The sequence below is a fragment of the Symphalangus syndactylus genome, chromosome 9, assembly GCF_028878055.3.
Source record: "Symphalangus syndactylus isolate Jambi chromosome 9, NHGRI_mSymSyn1-v2.1_pri, whole genome shotgun sequence".
Classification (NCBI taxonomy): domain Eukaryota; kingdom Metazoa; phylum Chordata; class Mammalia; order Primates; family Hylobatidae; genus Symphalangus; species Symphalangus syndactylus.
This window is the reverse complement of record NC_072431.2, coordinates 60,748,669-60,763,668: the sequence shown is the minus strand read 5'-3', so window position 1 is coordinate 60,763,668 and position 15,000 is coordinate 60,748,669. Positions and strand designations below refer to the sequence as shown.

General features: G+C 48.3%; 1 protein-coding gene across 1 annotated transcript in view; it reads right to left on the bottom strand.

Annotated features, from left to right (window-relative positions):
- Positions 1–4,649, bottom strand: part of PRKRIP1 (PRKR interacting protein 1) — a 31,648-nt gene extending 26,999 nt beyond the window's left edge. The window contains exons 1-3 of the mRNA XM_055292736.2: positions 4,472–4,649; positions 3,312–3,390; positions 1,392–1,492 (exon numbers count right to left, since the gene is read on the bottom strand). Of these exons, the coding sequence (XP_055148711.1) occupies positions 1,392–1,492; positions 3,312–3,390; positions 4,472–4,597 (306 nt within the window). The 5' untranslated portion in view covers positions 4,598–4,649. The remainder of the gene's footprint in view (positions 1–1,391; positions 1,493–3,311; positions 3,391–4,471) is intronic.
- Between the last annotated feature and the right edge of the window lie 10,351 nt (positions 4,650–15,000).

Genomic DNA, 15,000 nt, shown 5'->3' with positions numbered 1-15,000 from the left:
GTTTTTTTGTTTGTTTGTTTTGGTGCATTTCAAAGTAAGCTGCAGACATCAGGACGTTCCATTCTTGAACATTCAAGCATGCACATTATTAAATAGGGTTTCATATTTGTGTATGCTTTTCTTTTTCCTTTTAAAGTAATATCTGGCCGGACATGGTGGCTCACACCTGTAATCCCAGCACTTTGGGAGGCCGAGGCAGGTAGATCACTTGAGGTCAGGAGTTCAAGACCAGCCTGGCCAACATACTGAAACCCCATCTCTACTAAAAACACAAAAAATTAGCCAGGCATGGTGGGTCGTGCTTATAGTTCCAGCTACTCAGGAAGCTGAGGCAGGAGAACCACTTGAACCTGGGAGGTAGAGGTTGCAGTGAGTCAAGATCACGCCACTGCACTCAGCCTGGGCAACAAGAGCAAAACTCCATCTCAAAAAAATAAATAAAGTTAATATCTACACAGAACCAAATGCCCAGATCTCGAGTGTACAGTTTGATCACTCCAGAAAGTCCCCTCATATGTCTTTTCCCGGTCAACCGTGACCCCAACCAGACAACCAGTTTTTTTTCTCACACAAACTAATTGTACCTGCTCTAAAACGTCATATAAATGGAATTACACAATATGGTCTCTTTTGTGCAAGGCTTCTTTCACCCAGCATATTTAAAGAATCATCCCAGTTGTTGTACAGATCAGTAGTTTGTTCCTTTTTATGGCTAAATATTACAATATTTTATGATTATTGCTTGGTGTCATTTTTTTTTCTTTTTTTTTGAGACAGAGTCTCGCTCTGTTGCCCAGGCTGGAGTGCAATGGCGCAATCTAGGCCCACTGCAACCTCTGCCTCTTGGGTTCCAGCGATTCTGCTGCCTCAGCCTCCCAAGTAGCTGGGACTACAGTTGCCCGCCACCACGCCCAGCTAATTTTTGTATTTTTAGTAGAGATGGGGTTTTGTATTTTTAGTAGAGACTCTGCGTTTCGTGCTATCTGTAGATGGCAGACCTCACACCAGCCACAACCAGCAGTATCTATTTTTCCTAAAATGCCTTTTTTTTTTTTTTTTTGAGATGGAGTTTCACTCTTGTTGCCCAATGGCACGATCTTGGCTCACTGCAACCTCCATTTCTCGGGTTCAAGTGATTCTCCTGCCTCAGCCTCCCGAGTATCTGGGATTACAAGTGTGCACCTGTATTTTTAGTAGAGACAGGGTTTCTCCATGTTGGTCAGGCTATTCGCAAACTCCCGACCTCAGGTGATTCCCTGCCTCAGCCTTCTAAAGTGCTAGGATTACAGGCTTGAGACACCACACCCAGCCTCCTCAAATGCTTTCTTCTAAAGGCAGTACATGCATGCTGCCCAAACATGGGGGCTCAGCCAGCTTTCTGGCTCACTGACCTTCTCAGCCATGGCATCCATGTAGTCCTGTCGCTGGTATTCTCTCCGGCGCAGATGTCTGTACACATGGAACTCTCCACTGCCAGCCCCAGCACTTGAACCTGTAGCCAAAACAGTCCACAGTTCTAGATGAAATTCACTTACCAACACAGGTCACCCTTAATCGAAGGAGACTAAAGAAACAAAAAGTAGAAGTTGTGGAAGGGACATGCATTCCTTTCTCCCCACTGTATGCAGAACTGGTCCAGTACCTGGCATATTGTAGATGTTGCGAATTATTTGTTCTATGAATGTTGAATGTGAAGTCACTAAAAATCCCACTCAAATGCAGTATCAGGAGGGGCAGACTGTGGTTAAGTGACTTTCTCACCTCCTCCATGATTTCACATTTGACATGCTAGATTTCTAGTGAGTTGAAAAGACATCCATGATACATTGAATGAAATAAAGGTGCTTACAAAGTAGTATATGTAGAACAATCATATTTTTGTAAAAGTGTTTTTTCTTTAGCTTTTTTTTTTTTTTTTTTGAGACAGGGTCTTGCTCTGTCACCCAAGATGGAGTGCAGTGGCGCGATCACAGCTCATTGGAGCCTCAACCTCCTGGGCTCAAGCGATCCTCCTGCCTCAGCCTCCCAAGTAGCTGGGACCACAGGCGTGCACCACTATGCCTGGCTAATTTTTACATTTTTAGTAGAGATGAGTCTTCCCATGTTGCCCAGGCTGGTCTCGAACTCGAGCGATTCTCCTGCCTCGGTCTCCCAAAGTGGTGGGATTATAGTCATGAGCCACCGTGCCCGGCCTACGTTGCTTTTTAAAGACATAATGCTACTGCACATTAAACTACAGTACAGTATAAAGAAAACTTGTATGTGCACTGGGAAACTAAATAATTTATATGATTCCCTTTATTGCGACATTCACTTTAACTAGGTTGCCTGGAACTAAACCCACACTATCTCCATGGTATGCCTGTAGATATGTTAATTTATGATCCAACAAAATAATAAAACTATTTTTATTTACAAAAAAACCACAATGCGTTATTAAGAATAATGCAGGAGATGGCCGGGCACTGTGGCTCACAGCTGTAATCCTAGCACTTTGGGAGGCTGAGGCGGGCAGATCACCTGAGGTCAGGAGTCCAAGACCAGCCTGGCCAACATAGTGAAACCCAGTCTCTACTAAAAATAAAACAATTAGCCAGGCATGGTGGCGCGGGCCTGTAGTCCCAGCTACTCAGGAGGCTGAGGCAGGAGAATCACTTGAACCTGGGAGGCAGAGGCTGCAGTGAGCCGAGATGGTGTCACTGCACTCCAGCCTGGGTGACAGAGTGAGACTCTGTCTCCAAAAGAAAACAAAAACAAAAAAATGCAATACTGCAGGAGAAAATTCTACAGTGCCAAACCATAAGCAACTACAGCCCTTAAGCTAAATTTACCGATATCAAACGAACAAACAAATAAAAGCAACTATATCCCCATCATTGTAAAAGCAAAACACTGAACATGTGAACATTTCCCCTCATCAGAGATTTAACAAATACTAACTACAGGGTTTTTATAGCTACCTTTTTTTTTTTTTTTTTGAGACGGAGTCTCACTCTGTCGCCCAGGCTGGAGTGCAGTGGCGCCATCTCGGCTCACTGCAAGCTCTGCCTCCCGGGTTCACGCCATTCTCCTGCCTCAGCCTCCCAAGTAGCTGGGACTACAAGCGTCTGCCACCATGCCGGCTGATTTTTTTTGTGTATTTTTAGTAGAGACGGGGTTTCACTGTGTTAGCCAGGATGGCCTCGATCTCCTGACTTCATGATCTGCCCGCCTCGGCCTCCCAAAGTGCTGGGATTACAGGCATGAGCCACCACGCCCGGCCTATAGCTACCTTAAAAAATTATATTTACACACACACACAAAGACATTACCCATTACATCTCGGACAAATTCTGGGGGAGGTCGAGGTGCCCATTCACTCATTTTCTCTGGAATTGGAACTGCTTTGTCCTGCAACATTTAAACATGAAAGCATTTCTAAGTATAAACCTGTTGACAAAATTACATCTCTCTCTTTTTTTAGAGTCAGGTTCTTGCTGTGTTCCTCAGGCTGGAGTGCAGTGGTGCAATCAGAGTTCACTGCAGCCTTGAATCCTGGGCTCAAGTGATCCTCCCGCTTCAGTCTCCATAGTAGTTAGGACTCACAGGCGTGCACCACCACACCAGGCAATTTTTTTATTTTTGTAGAGACAGGGACCCACTATGTTGCCCAGGCTGGCCTTAAACTCCTTCCTGGCCTCAGACCATCCTCCCGCCTGGCCTCCCAAAGGGCTGAGATTACAGGCAGGAGCCACAGCGCCCAGCCCAAGTTACATCTCTTATGACCAAAGAATTTTAATTGACTAATGAAGCAGGATTGCTTTGTTACTTGGACACAGAGCTGATTTTGTGTTCTTCCCTCTGTCGTGGCTTTTTTCATCCTATGTATTCTTGGGTATAACACAGTCCACACCTTCCCAGGGCTACACTTTCCAGAGCAGTGAGAAACCTAAGCCATAGTTTCCAGTTAGAAACCGCCAACTTTAACAGTACTAGGGGAGAAGAGTCAAGCTTTTCTAGTTAAAGGTATAAAGAACGTTCCCGTTCAATTGTTTTTATGATTGAGGGGACCGAGGCCCGGAGCGGGTGTGGGCGGGAGAGGAGTGACCCGCTCCAAACATCTCGGCCACTGTCTAACGATCAGTGTTGTTTAGAATATACCCTTTTGCTAACCCACAAATTCTACCTTTTCAGTCCAACGCTTTCTGTTCACAGAAAGTTAAACTAGAAGGGGTCTTGGAGCACGGGAAGCCGCTCCACCGTGCTTTGATTCAAGCTGGGTTCTCACACAAGGACAGACGGGAAGTTCACTATCTCCGGGACAGCCTCCTCCTCGTCCTCCTCCTCCCCCTACCCAAAGACTGCTCTGGGAGGGTCGGATACTGAGTTTCTGAGTTTGGAGGCGGGGAAGGTGGACCTGCGGGAACCCAGAGGCGCTGCAGAGGAAGGGGGTGGGCCTCGGACGGGCCATGGAGCCCGGGCCTCGTCTCACCGGGTTCTTCATGAGCCGCTCCAGCTTGAGCTTCTGCTCCTCTGCCGCATTCTTGGGAATGACGAGTGTCTGCGGCTCTTTCTTGGGCCTCGGCGGTCGCACCGAGGAGGCGGCTGGGCAAGCCATGGCAGCCTTCCAATTTCCCCAGCGAGCGGCGGCGGCGGCGGCGCGCAAGTATGACGACACAGCCGCGCGCCGGCGACGCATACGCAGTCTCCGCAGAGGGGGACGGAGGCGGGGTTGCAAAGCGCAAGCAGCCTGCTGACTATTCATTAGCCTGAGGCTGGCGTGGGTTATTGTGATCAAAGCTGCGGGGTTTCATTTCGTTTACCCTAACAACAAATCAATGCAGCTAGATGCTCATGTCCCTGGAGGGGAGGTGGCCCTCCGTGCCTGAGTAGCCTGGCCCTAGCCAACCTCTCCAGTCCCCGCGGGCGTCTTCGTGCCACCGAGCAGCCCTGCTGATGCTCTCGGCACCTCCTCCCCGTCGGCTCTCTTCGCCTCCCGGCTTTGTCTGGGCGCTTTCTTGGGTCTGGTGCCCCCTCCTCCATTTCTGACAATCTCCTGTTTACATAAGACAGCGCAAACATGTCACTGAGCTCCCTGAAGACTGGGACCTGCCTCCTTTGTCCCCATCGAATTACTCTATACCTGGCCCCCCGCAAATACACCTCTGTCAATGAATGACCCTTTCGTAGTGTGAGACAAAGGAGTAAACCTAAGGAACCATATCTGCTCATTCTGCTTGCGAGCAGGATTTCACAAAGGCCGTGACTCGGTGACTGAGCGCAGCCCTCTCCAATAACGCCCTGAACAATAAGCTGGGAAGGGAAAGAGAGAGAGAGAACACAGGTTTCCACCTCTCTTGCCTGAATCACTGCATTTTTAGAAAAGACAAGTTCAATGATCCTAGCCCCTGCCTCTTCCTGTACATAATCTCTGACGGGATTAATTATTATGCTGCTATAACTTTTTTTTTTTTTTTTTTGAGACAGGATCTCGCTTGGTTGCCCAGGCTGGAGTGCAGGGGCTCGATCATAGCTCACTGAGGCCTTGAACTCCCGGGTTCAGGCACTCCTTCCACCTCAGCCTCCTGAGTAGCTGAGACTACAGGCGCGTGCCACCACGCCCAGTTAATTTTTTTATTTTTATTTTTTGCAGAGACAAGGTGTTGCTGTGGTGCCCAGGCTGGTCTTGAACTCCTGGGCTCAAGCGATCCTCCCACCTGGGCCTCCCAAAGTGCTGAAATTATAGGCGTGAGTCACCATGCCCAGCCAAGCCTCTGTAATCTGTAACTAGAGATACCCTCACACATAGCCTTGGTGAAATTTTGCTCTATTGTAACTTCTGAGCACATTAGATATAACTTTTATTTTTTTTTGAAACAGAGTCTCACTCTGTCGCCCAGGCTACAGCACAGTGGTGCAATCTCGGCTCACTGCAGCCTCTGCCTCCTGGGTTCAAGTGATCCTCCTGCTTCAGTCTCCTGAGTAGCTGGGATTACAGGTGCACGCCACCACGCCCAGCTAATTATTGTATTTTTAGTAGAGACGGAGTTTCACCTTGTTGGCCAGGCTGGTCTCGAACTCCTGACCTCGGCTGATCCGCCCACTTTGGCCTCCCAAAGTGCTGGGATTGCAGGCATGAGCCACCGCGCCCAGCTTGATATAACTTCTGAGCACATGCGGGGCACCACTAACTGTATATAAATGTTTTTATATAAACTGTATATAAATATAAATATATAAATGTGTACTGAAACTCTGTTTTGGAGCAGTTTAACAAACTCTGTGAAAGACTTTCCCTGGTTACAGTCCTCAGTAAGATTGCAAAAAACTAACCTTAATTTTTTAAAAGCCTGATTTTTTGTTTAGTTGACATTGAGAAAGAGAAAAGGCCTGGCATGGTGGCTCACACCTGTAATCCCAACGTTTTGGGAGGCCGAGATGGGCAGATCACTTGAAGTCAGGAGTTCGAGACCAGCATGGCCAACATGGTGAAAACCTGTCTCTATTAAAAATACAAAAATTAGCCAGGTGTGGTGGTGTGTGCCTGTAATCCCAGCTATTCGGGAGGCTGAGACAGGAGAATAGCTTGAAACTGGGAGATGGAGATTGCTGTGAGCCGAGATTGTGCCACTGCACTCCAGCCTGGGTGACAGAGAAAGACTCTGTGTCTAAAAAAAAAAAAAGAAAAGAAAAGAAAAAGAAAAAAAAATTAGAGAGAGAAAGAGGAGAAAAGCTGTTGCTCACATACATTTGGTGTTACAGACCATAGGCTGTTTGGCTCCCCTTGTAATGAAACTTACCAGGGATCCAAGCAGATTTCCCAGACAAGGCGTTTATTTCAGAGTTTGTGCTTTAGTGCAGGGGAGACAATGGAAGCAGAAGTGAAGGGATCTTCCAGCTGACTTGCGGAAAAGCCAGTGGGGAATTTTTTTTTTTTTTTGTGAGACAAGAGTCTTGCTCTGTCGCCACGCTGGAGTGCAGTGGCGCGAACTCGACTCACTGCACCTCCGCTTCCCAGGTTCAAGCAATTCTCCTGCCTCAGCCTCCCGAGTAGCTGGGACTACAGGTGCATGCCACCATGCCCAGCTAATTTTTTAGTAGAGACAGGGTTTCACCATGTTGGCCAGGATGGTCTCAATCTCCTGACCTCATGGTCCGCCCGCCTGGGCCTCCCAAAGTGCTGGGATTATAGGCATGAGCCACTGCGCCCGGCCAGGAATTTTTTTATTAGGCAAAGCATGGGAATTGACATCAGGGGTAGGATATGCAGGCTGGGCTGGGCAAAGCGTGTGAGGGTATGCAGGTCGCGTATCTGGTTGCGATGGTTATCTTAAGTAATGAGTCACCTGGTAGTCTGGCTGGTGGCAACAAGGATGTCAATCAATTGTTCAGCATTCCTTCCCGAGGTGGGACACTCCGCAAGCTTCATTTGATATTGGAATCTCCTAAGGCCAGTCTCTGGAATTCTTTTTTTTTTTTTTTTTTTTTTTCTGAGACAGTGTTTCGCTCTTTTTGCTTGGGCTGGAGTGCAATGGTGCTATCTCGGCTCACCGCAACCTCCGCCTCCTGGGTTCAAGCGATTCTCCTGCCTCAGCCTCCCGAGTAGCTGGGATTACAGGCATGCGCCACCACCCCAGCTAATTTTGTATTTTTAGTAGAGACGGGGTTTCTCTATGTTGGTCAGGCTGGTCTTGAACTCCTGACCTCAGGTGATCCACCTGCCTCGGCCTCCCAAAGTGCTGGGATTATAGGTGTGAACCACCGTGCCCAGCTGGAATTCTTTAAGTAAGAGGCATGATTAAACGTTACGACAGCACAGAAGAATGGCTATTTTCTTTGTATGACTAAAGCCTCGGGGTTAGCAGGTATATTGTCAGCGAGGTAATGGTGTGGGTTTTGTGATCAGTGAGACAAGAGAAGGAAAAAGGGAAAGGATGTGAAGGAGAAGCTCTGTCCAGTTCCTGTTCTGTTTCCCTGGGAGCTGGCCAGACATTCACAGCTGGGTCTTGGTGTTCTCTTGTCAAACAAAAGTAATTTCCAGGACACCAACATCGTACAAGACCATTCCGTGACCACAAAAGCCTGGTGCGGTGGCTCATGCCTGTAATCCCAGCACTCTGGGAGGCCGAGGTGGGTGGATCGCCTGAGGTCAGGAGTTTGAGACCAGCCTGGGCAACATGGTGAAACCCTGTCTCTACTAGAAATACAAAAATTAGCAAGGCGTGGTGGTGCACACCTGTAATCCCAGCTACTCGGGAGGCTGAGGCTGGAGAATTGCTTGAACCTGGGAGGCAGAGGTTATAGTGAGCTAAGATTACGCCTTTGTACTCCAGTCTGGGCGACAGAGCAAGACTGTGTCTAAAAATAAATAAATAAAAATAAAAAAGAAACATTTGCTGGCGGGACATGGGCTCCTAGGGACAGGGTCGCCCTGCCACTGAGTCCCCAGGGGGATGAACAGGTGGACAAGTGAATGGTACCTGGAGGGTGAAGTGTTTGTTCTCCAAAGGTCGTTCCTGGCTGCCCAATAGTGGGTGGTTTTCTAGGAGCTCAGGGTGGAATTAAGGGTCCTTAGTGGCCCAGGTCTGTCACTGGAACCTGGGGAGGGCTTGGCCTGGCTGGGGCCGTGCACACAAACTCACCCAGCATCCCACACGTTAGCAACCAGTACCTCACTTTTCTCCAAACACTCCACAGAACAAAGACTTTTGTCTGCAAAGCAAAGCATCTTTTCCTCCTTGGAGAATTCCCATACAGGCTTCTCAACTTGGCCAAAATGCTACCTCCTCCAAGAAGCTTTCTCAGATTGCCTCTCCCACCCCTCACCTCCAGGAAGTGAATTGCTCGCTTCTTGGTGCTCCCCCAGCTCTGAATCCCAATAACTGGTGAAGTAGTTACCACTATGTCCTCACTATCTGCGTCCCCATGGGCTTGGCAGGGTAGTGGGCTGGGTTAGAATCCCAGCATCTAACCCTGGTGTGGTGTAGAGTGGGTACTTCCGGAATGCTCGGAGAATAAAGGAATGAAACATATATGAAGACTGAATAGATGTGTCAGTGAGATGAGCAAGTGACGGATGAATGAATGGATAAGGACATTAAGAAAAAGAATGAATGAAGACTCAATCAATAAATGGACACTTAATAAATGAACATGTGAGGCCATGGACTATCGGAAAGCTACAGAGCCAGGAGTGTGGGGCAGTGTCTGTCCGGTTGGTAAAGGTTTCCCTGGCACCCCCAGCCTCAGTGTCTGGCACAGAGCTGGTTCTTGGCAGATATCTGCTGGATGGAAGTTAAGCGAATGAATGGATGAAGGAATGCACGAAGGCAAGAGAGAGCTAAGGCATGTGGGTGTGAAGGAGCTGGTAATAACTTCAGTGTCTAAGTCTGGTCTAAATTGTGGACATATTTATCAGCAGATATATGTTTTTCAATAGATGGGGTCTCACTCTGTCACCAGGCTGGAGTGCAGTGGTGCCAATATAGCTCACTGCAGCCTCGAACTCCTGGGCTCAAGGGATCCTCCTGCCTCAGTGTCCAGAAAAGCTAGGGCTACAGGCATGTACCACTACGCCCAGCTAATTTTTCACATTTTTTGTAGACATGGGGTATTGCTATGTTTCCCAGGCTGACCTCAAGCAACTCTGCAGCCTTGGACTCCTGAGTAGCTAAGACCACAGGCTGGTGCCACCACACTCAGCTAACTTTTTTTTTTTTTTTTTTTTGAGAGGAAGTTTCTCTCTTGTCACCCAGGCTGGAGTGCAATGGCACGATCTTGGCTCACTGCAACCTCTGCCTCCTAGGTTCCAGTGATTCTCCTGCCTCAGCCTCCCAAGTAGCTGGGATTACAGGCACCTGCCACCATGCCCAGCTAATTTTTGTATTTTTAGTAGAGACAGGGTTTCATTATGTTAGCCAGGCTGGCCCCGAACTCCTGATCTCAGGTGATCCACCTGCCTCGGCTTCCCAAAGTGCTGGAAATCCAGACATGAGCCACCTGACCCAGCCTAATCTTTTATTTATTTATTTATTTATTTGGTAGAGCTGGAGTCTTGCTATGTTGCCCAGGCTATCATCCTGATTTTACTGAAATGGAACTGAGGCCCAGAGGAGAAAGCAATTGGCTCAGGGCCACACAGACTCAAACCCAGCAGTCTAGCCCTGGGTCTGTGACAGCCTGAGTGATTATGTGACTCACAGACAGATGGAACAGGGCCCCAGCAGACCCTGGCGGGAACCGCTCATGTGCCATCTTCCTAGGGCTGAGGTCAGATTTGAGGTCCGGCTCCCTGGGATGAAAGGCCACCTCACAGATGCCCAGAAGTCTCACACCCAGGTGATGTCCCTTCTGCCACCAGAGGGCAGCAAATCCCCACACAGGTCCTGCCACTAGGAGCCTTAATCCACCTTTCCTGAGACCCAAAACTGGGCACCCAGGGAGCAAGGTCTACTGGCTGGAAGATACCAGTGCTTTGCAGACTGGCAGACTGGGTGCCACCCACCCTGGGCTTGCACAAGCAACCTAACCTCTCTAAGGCTGTTTCCTTATGTGCAAGATTGGTACAAGCGACACTACCTTGACGCTGGCGCATGGATAAAATGACATTTGGACATGCAGTGTCCAGCACAGTGCCTGACACTCAATAACATGGCTCACACCTGTAATCCCAGCACTTTGGGAGGCCGAGGCAGGTGGATGATCTGAGGTCAGGAGTTCGAGACCAGCCTGGCCAACATGGTGAAACTACGTCTCTACTAAAAATACAAAAAAAATTAGCCGGAAGTGGGGGGTTGGGGGGGGCCAGCTGTAATCCCAGCTACTCAGGAGGCTGAGGCAGGAGAATTGCTTGAGCCCAGGAGGCGGAGGCTGTAGTGAGCCAAAATCGCGCCTCTGCACTCCAGCCTGGGAGACAGAGACTCTTATCTCAATAAATAAATAAATAAATAAACAAAATAGGTGACCACACCTGTCCTAGTTTGATCCTAGGACTGAAGGGTTTCCCAGGAAGTGAGACCTTCAGTGCTAAAACCAGGAGAATCTTGGGCAAGTCAAGATGGTTGATTACCCTAGAGGAGTGGGTACTCCTACCTCAATTCTTTGAGTAGTGGTTGATACTTAAAGTACTAAAACAGCAAAGTTTTTTTTTTTTTTTTTTTTTTTTTTGAGACGGAGTTTCTCTTGTTACCAGGCTGGTCTCAAACTAGAGAAATGAAAATATATGTCCACTGATTGACCTGTATGTGAATACAGACAGTTGCTTGATTCATAATTGCCAAAAACTGGAAACAACCCATATGTCCATCAGATTGAGATCTAGACCTACAGGGAAATACTACTTAGCAATAAAAGGAAGGAGCTTTTGCTGAGTGTGGTGGCTCATGCCTGTAATCCCAGCACTTTAGGAGGCCGAGGAGGGAGGATCACTTGAGGCCAGGAGTTCAAGACCAGCCTGGCCAACATGATGAAAGCCCATCTCTACTAAAAATACAAAAATTAGCTGGGCGTGGTGATGTGCACCTGTAATCTCAGCTACTTGGGAGGCTGAGGTAGGAGGATTGCTTGAACCCAGGAGGCGGAGGTTGCAGTGAGTCAGATTAAGAAGGTGGATTAAGAGATCATACCACTGCACTCAGCCTGGGTGACAGAGTGAGACCCCATCTCAAAAAAAAAGAGGGGACCAGGTGTGGTGGCTCACGCCTGTAAACCCAGCACTTTTGGAGGCCAAGGCGGGCAGATCACGAGGTCAGGAGATCAAGACCATCCTGGCTAACAGGGTGAAACCCAGTCTCTACTAAAAATACAAAAAAATTAGCCAGGCTTGGTGGCGGGCGCCTGTGGTCCCAGCTACTCAGGAGGCTGAGGCAGGAGAATGGCGTGAACCCGAGAGGCGGAGCTTGCAGTGAGCCGAGATCGCGCCACTGCACTCCAGCCTGTGTGACAGAGCGAGACTCTGTCTCAAAAAAAAAAAAAAAAAAGAAGGAAAAAGGAAGGAAGGACCCCTTAAGGCTTGCAACAACGTGGATGGATCTCAGATGCATTATGCTTAGTGAGTGAAGTCAGATCTATTAATAGAAGGCCACAACCTGAATGGTTCCATTTACTTGATGTTCTGGAAAAACCAAAATGATAGGGACGGAAAACAGATCAGCAGTTGCCATGGGCCAAGTAGGAGGACGGGACTGACTTGGAAGGGCCTCAGGGAACTTTCTTGGGTAATAGATATCTTTCCCCCTCCCTCCTTCCCTCCCTTCCTCCCTTCCTCCCTTCTTTCCTTCTTTCGAGATGGCGTCTCACTCTGTTGCCTAGACTGGAGCGTAGTGGCGTGACCATAGCCCACTGCAGCCTCAAACTCCTGGGCTCCAGTGATCCTCCTGCCTCAGCCTCCTGAATAGCTGGGACTATCGGTGTACGCCACCACACCTGGCTACTTTTTTTTACTTTATTATTATTCTTATTTTTGTAGAGACGATGTCTTGCTATATTGCCCAGGCTGGTCTCAAACTCCTGGTTTCCGGCGATCCTCCCATCCCCAGCCTCCCAAAGCACTAGGATTATAGGCGTGATCCACTGCACCTGGCCTCTCTGCATAATATTTGGATGACGAAAATGTTCTATATCTGAATTGTGGTGGCAGCTACACAACCATCCACATTTATCAAACTTATTGAACCATATACTTCTATTTATTTATTTACAGACAGGGTTTCACTCTGTCGCCCATGCTGGAGTGCAGTATCTCGATCTCTGCTCACTGTAACCTCTGCCTCTCAGCCTCAAGCAATCCTCCCATCTCAGCTTCCTGAGTAGCTGGGACTACAGGTGCGCACCACCATGCGCAGCTAATTTTTGTATTTTTTGGGTTTTTTTTTTGTAGAGATGGGGTCTCACTATGTTGCTCAAGCTGGTCTCAAACCAGAGTCCTGGGATTACAGGCGTGAGCCACTGTGCCTGGATTTGAACCATATACTTTAAAAGGGTGGACTTAATCGTATGAACATTGATCCTCAGTAAACGTGACCTAATTAACAATGTGGATTTGCCAGGTTGCAGGGGAGCTAACCCTCCATTGTCTGAGTTGCTTTGGGGAGGAGTTCAGCCTTTAGCTCCTTGTGCCCTTTGAGGCAGCTCGGGCCTGTAAATCTGCCCTGCCCACCATAAGGCCAAGGCTTGGGGTGACAGGTTTTTGAAAACCCAGAGGCCAATGTGGTTGAAGCCCCCACACTTCTTTTTATTTACTGGTTTACTTATTATTATTATTTTTGAGACAGAGTCTCTCTCTGTCATCCAGGCTGGAGGGCAGTGGTGCAATCATAACTCACTGCAGCCTCAACCTCCTCGGCTCAAGTGAACCTCCCATCTCGGCCTCCTGAGTAGCTGGGACTACAGGAGCACATCGCCACGCCTGGCTCATTTTTATTTTATTTTATTTTATTTATTTTTTTGAGACGGAGTCTCGCTGTCGCCCAGGCTGGAGTGCAGTGGCACAATCTCAGCTCACTGCAAGCCCCGCCTCCCGGGTTCACGCCATTCTCCTGCCCCAACCTTCTGAGTAGCTGGGATTACAGGTGCCCACCACCACACCCGGATAATTTTATTGTATTTTTAGTAGAGACAGGGTTTCACCATGTTAGCCAGGATGGTCTCGATCTCCTGACCTCGTGGTATGCCTGCCTCGGCCTCCCAAACTGCCGGGATTACAGGCTTGAGCCACCGCGCCCAGCCTGGTTAATTTTTAAATTTTCTGTAGATATGGTGTCTTGCTCTGTTGTCCAGGCTGGTCTCAACCTCCCGAGCTCATGTGATCCTCCTGCCTCAGCCTCCAAAACTGATTATCACGCCACTGCCCTCCAGCTTGGGTGACAGAGTGAGCCCTTGTCTCAACAAAAAAAAAAAGATAGCTTGTCTATGGAGGTCACGCAGTGTCTGTCCTAAGCCACTCCAGTGATTGTGCAATTGGTCCATGAGCAGAATGGCCACGTGCAGGACTGAAGGCTACACATGGGCATGATGGCGTGGGCTCCCTCTCAGCAAAGCTGATATATTTACTGCTGCCACTGAATGCCTGAACTGAATGACCCATGATACAGCGTGATCCTTTGAGGAGCCCAGTCAGCCTCTTGGGGGTAAGTTGATTACACTGGCCGCCTTTCATCCTAGAGGGGGGCATTGATTTGTCTTACTCTAATTGGTACTATACCAGAAATGGGCTTGCCTTTTCTATCTGCAGCACCTCTGCCAGCACCATCGTTCGAGGGCTTGCAAAATGCATCTGACTTGTGGGCAAGGGATCTCCTACGTTATCTCTTCAGACCAAGGGGTCATTTTAGGGCAAAGAAGATGCAGCATGGCCAGGTGCGGTGGTGCGTGCCTATAATCCCAACACTTTGGGAGGCCGAGGCAGGTGGATCACCTGAGGTCAGGAGTTCAAGACTAGCCTGGCCAACATGGCGAAATCCCGTCTGTACTAAAAATACAAAAAAAAAAAGAAAGAAAAAAGAAAAATTAGCCGGGTGTGGTGGCACACCCCTGTGATCCCAGCTACTTGGGAGGCCGAGGCACGAGAATCGATTGAATCTGGGAGGCAGAGGTTGTAGTGAGATGAGATCACACCACTGCACTCCAGCCTGGGTGATAGAGCGAGACTCAGTCTCAAAAACAAACAAACAAACAAACAAAATTTAACAACTGGCCAGACACAGTGTCCCACCTACTAGAGAGACTGAGGCAGGAGGATGGCTTGAGTCCAGGGGTTCAAGATCAGCCTGGACAATATAGCAAGACTTCCATCTCTATTAAAAAAAAAAAGAAAAATTAAAAAAACTAACTGGCTTCAGAGGGGAAGGGGATAAAACTGTGATTGGTAGCATTTGCCTATCATACTATTATATAAATATTCCCATAGTGGTCAATGTCAAGCTACTAGCATGATACCAGCTGATTCACAAAAGTCTTGAAATTTTAAAAATTGGTTCTCATGAGAGGATACAAGCCAGCTTTATCATGTCACTGTGACCATAT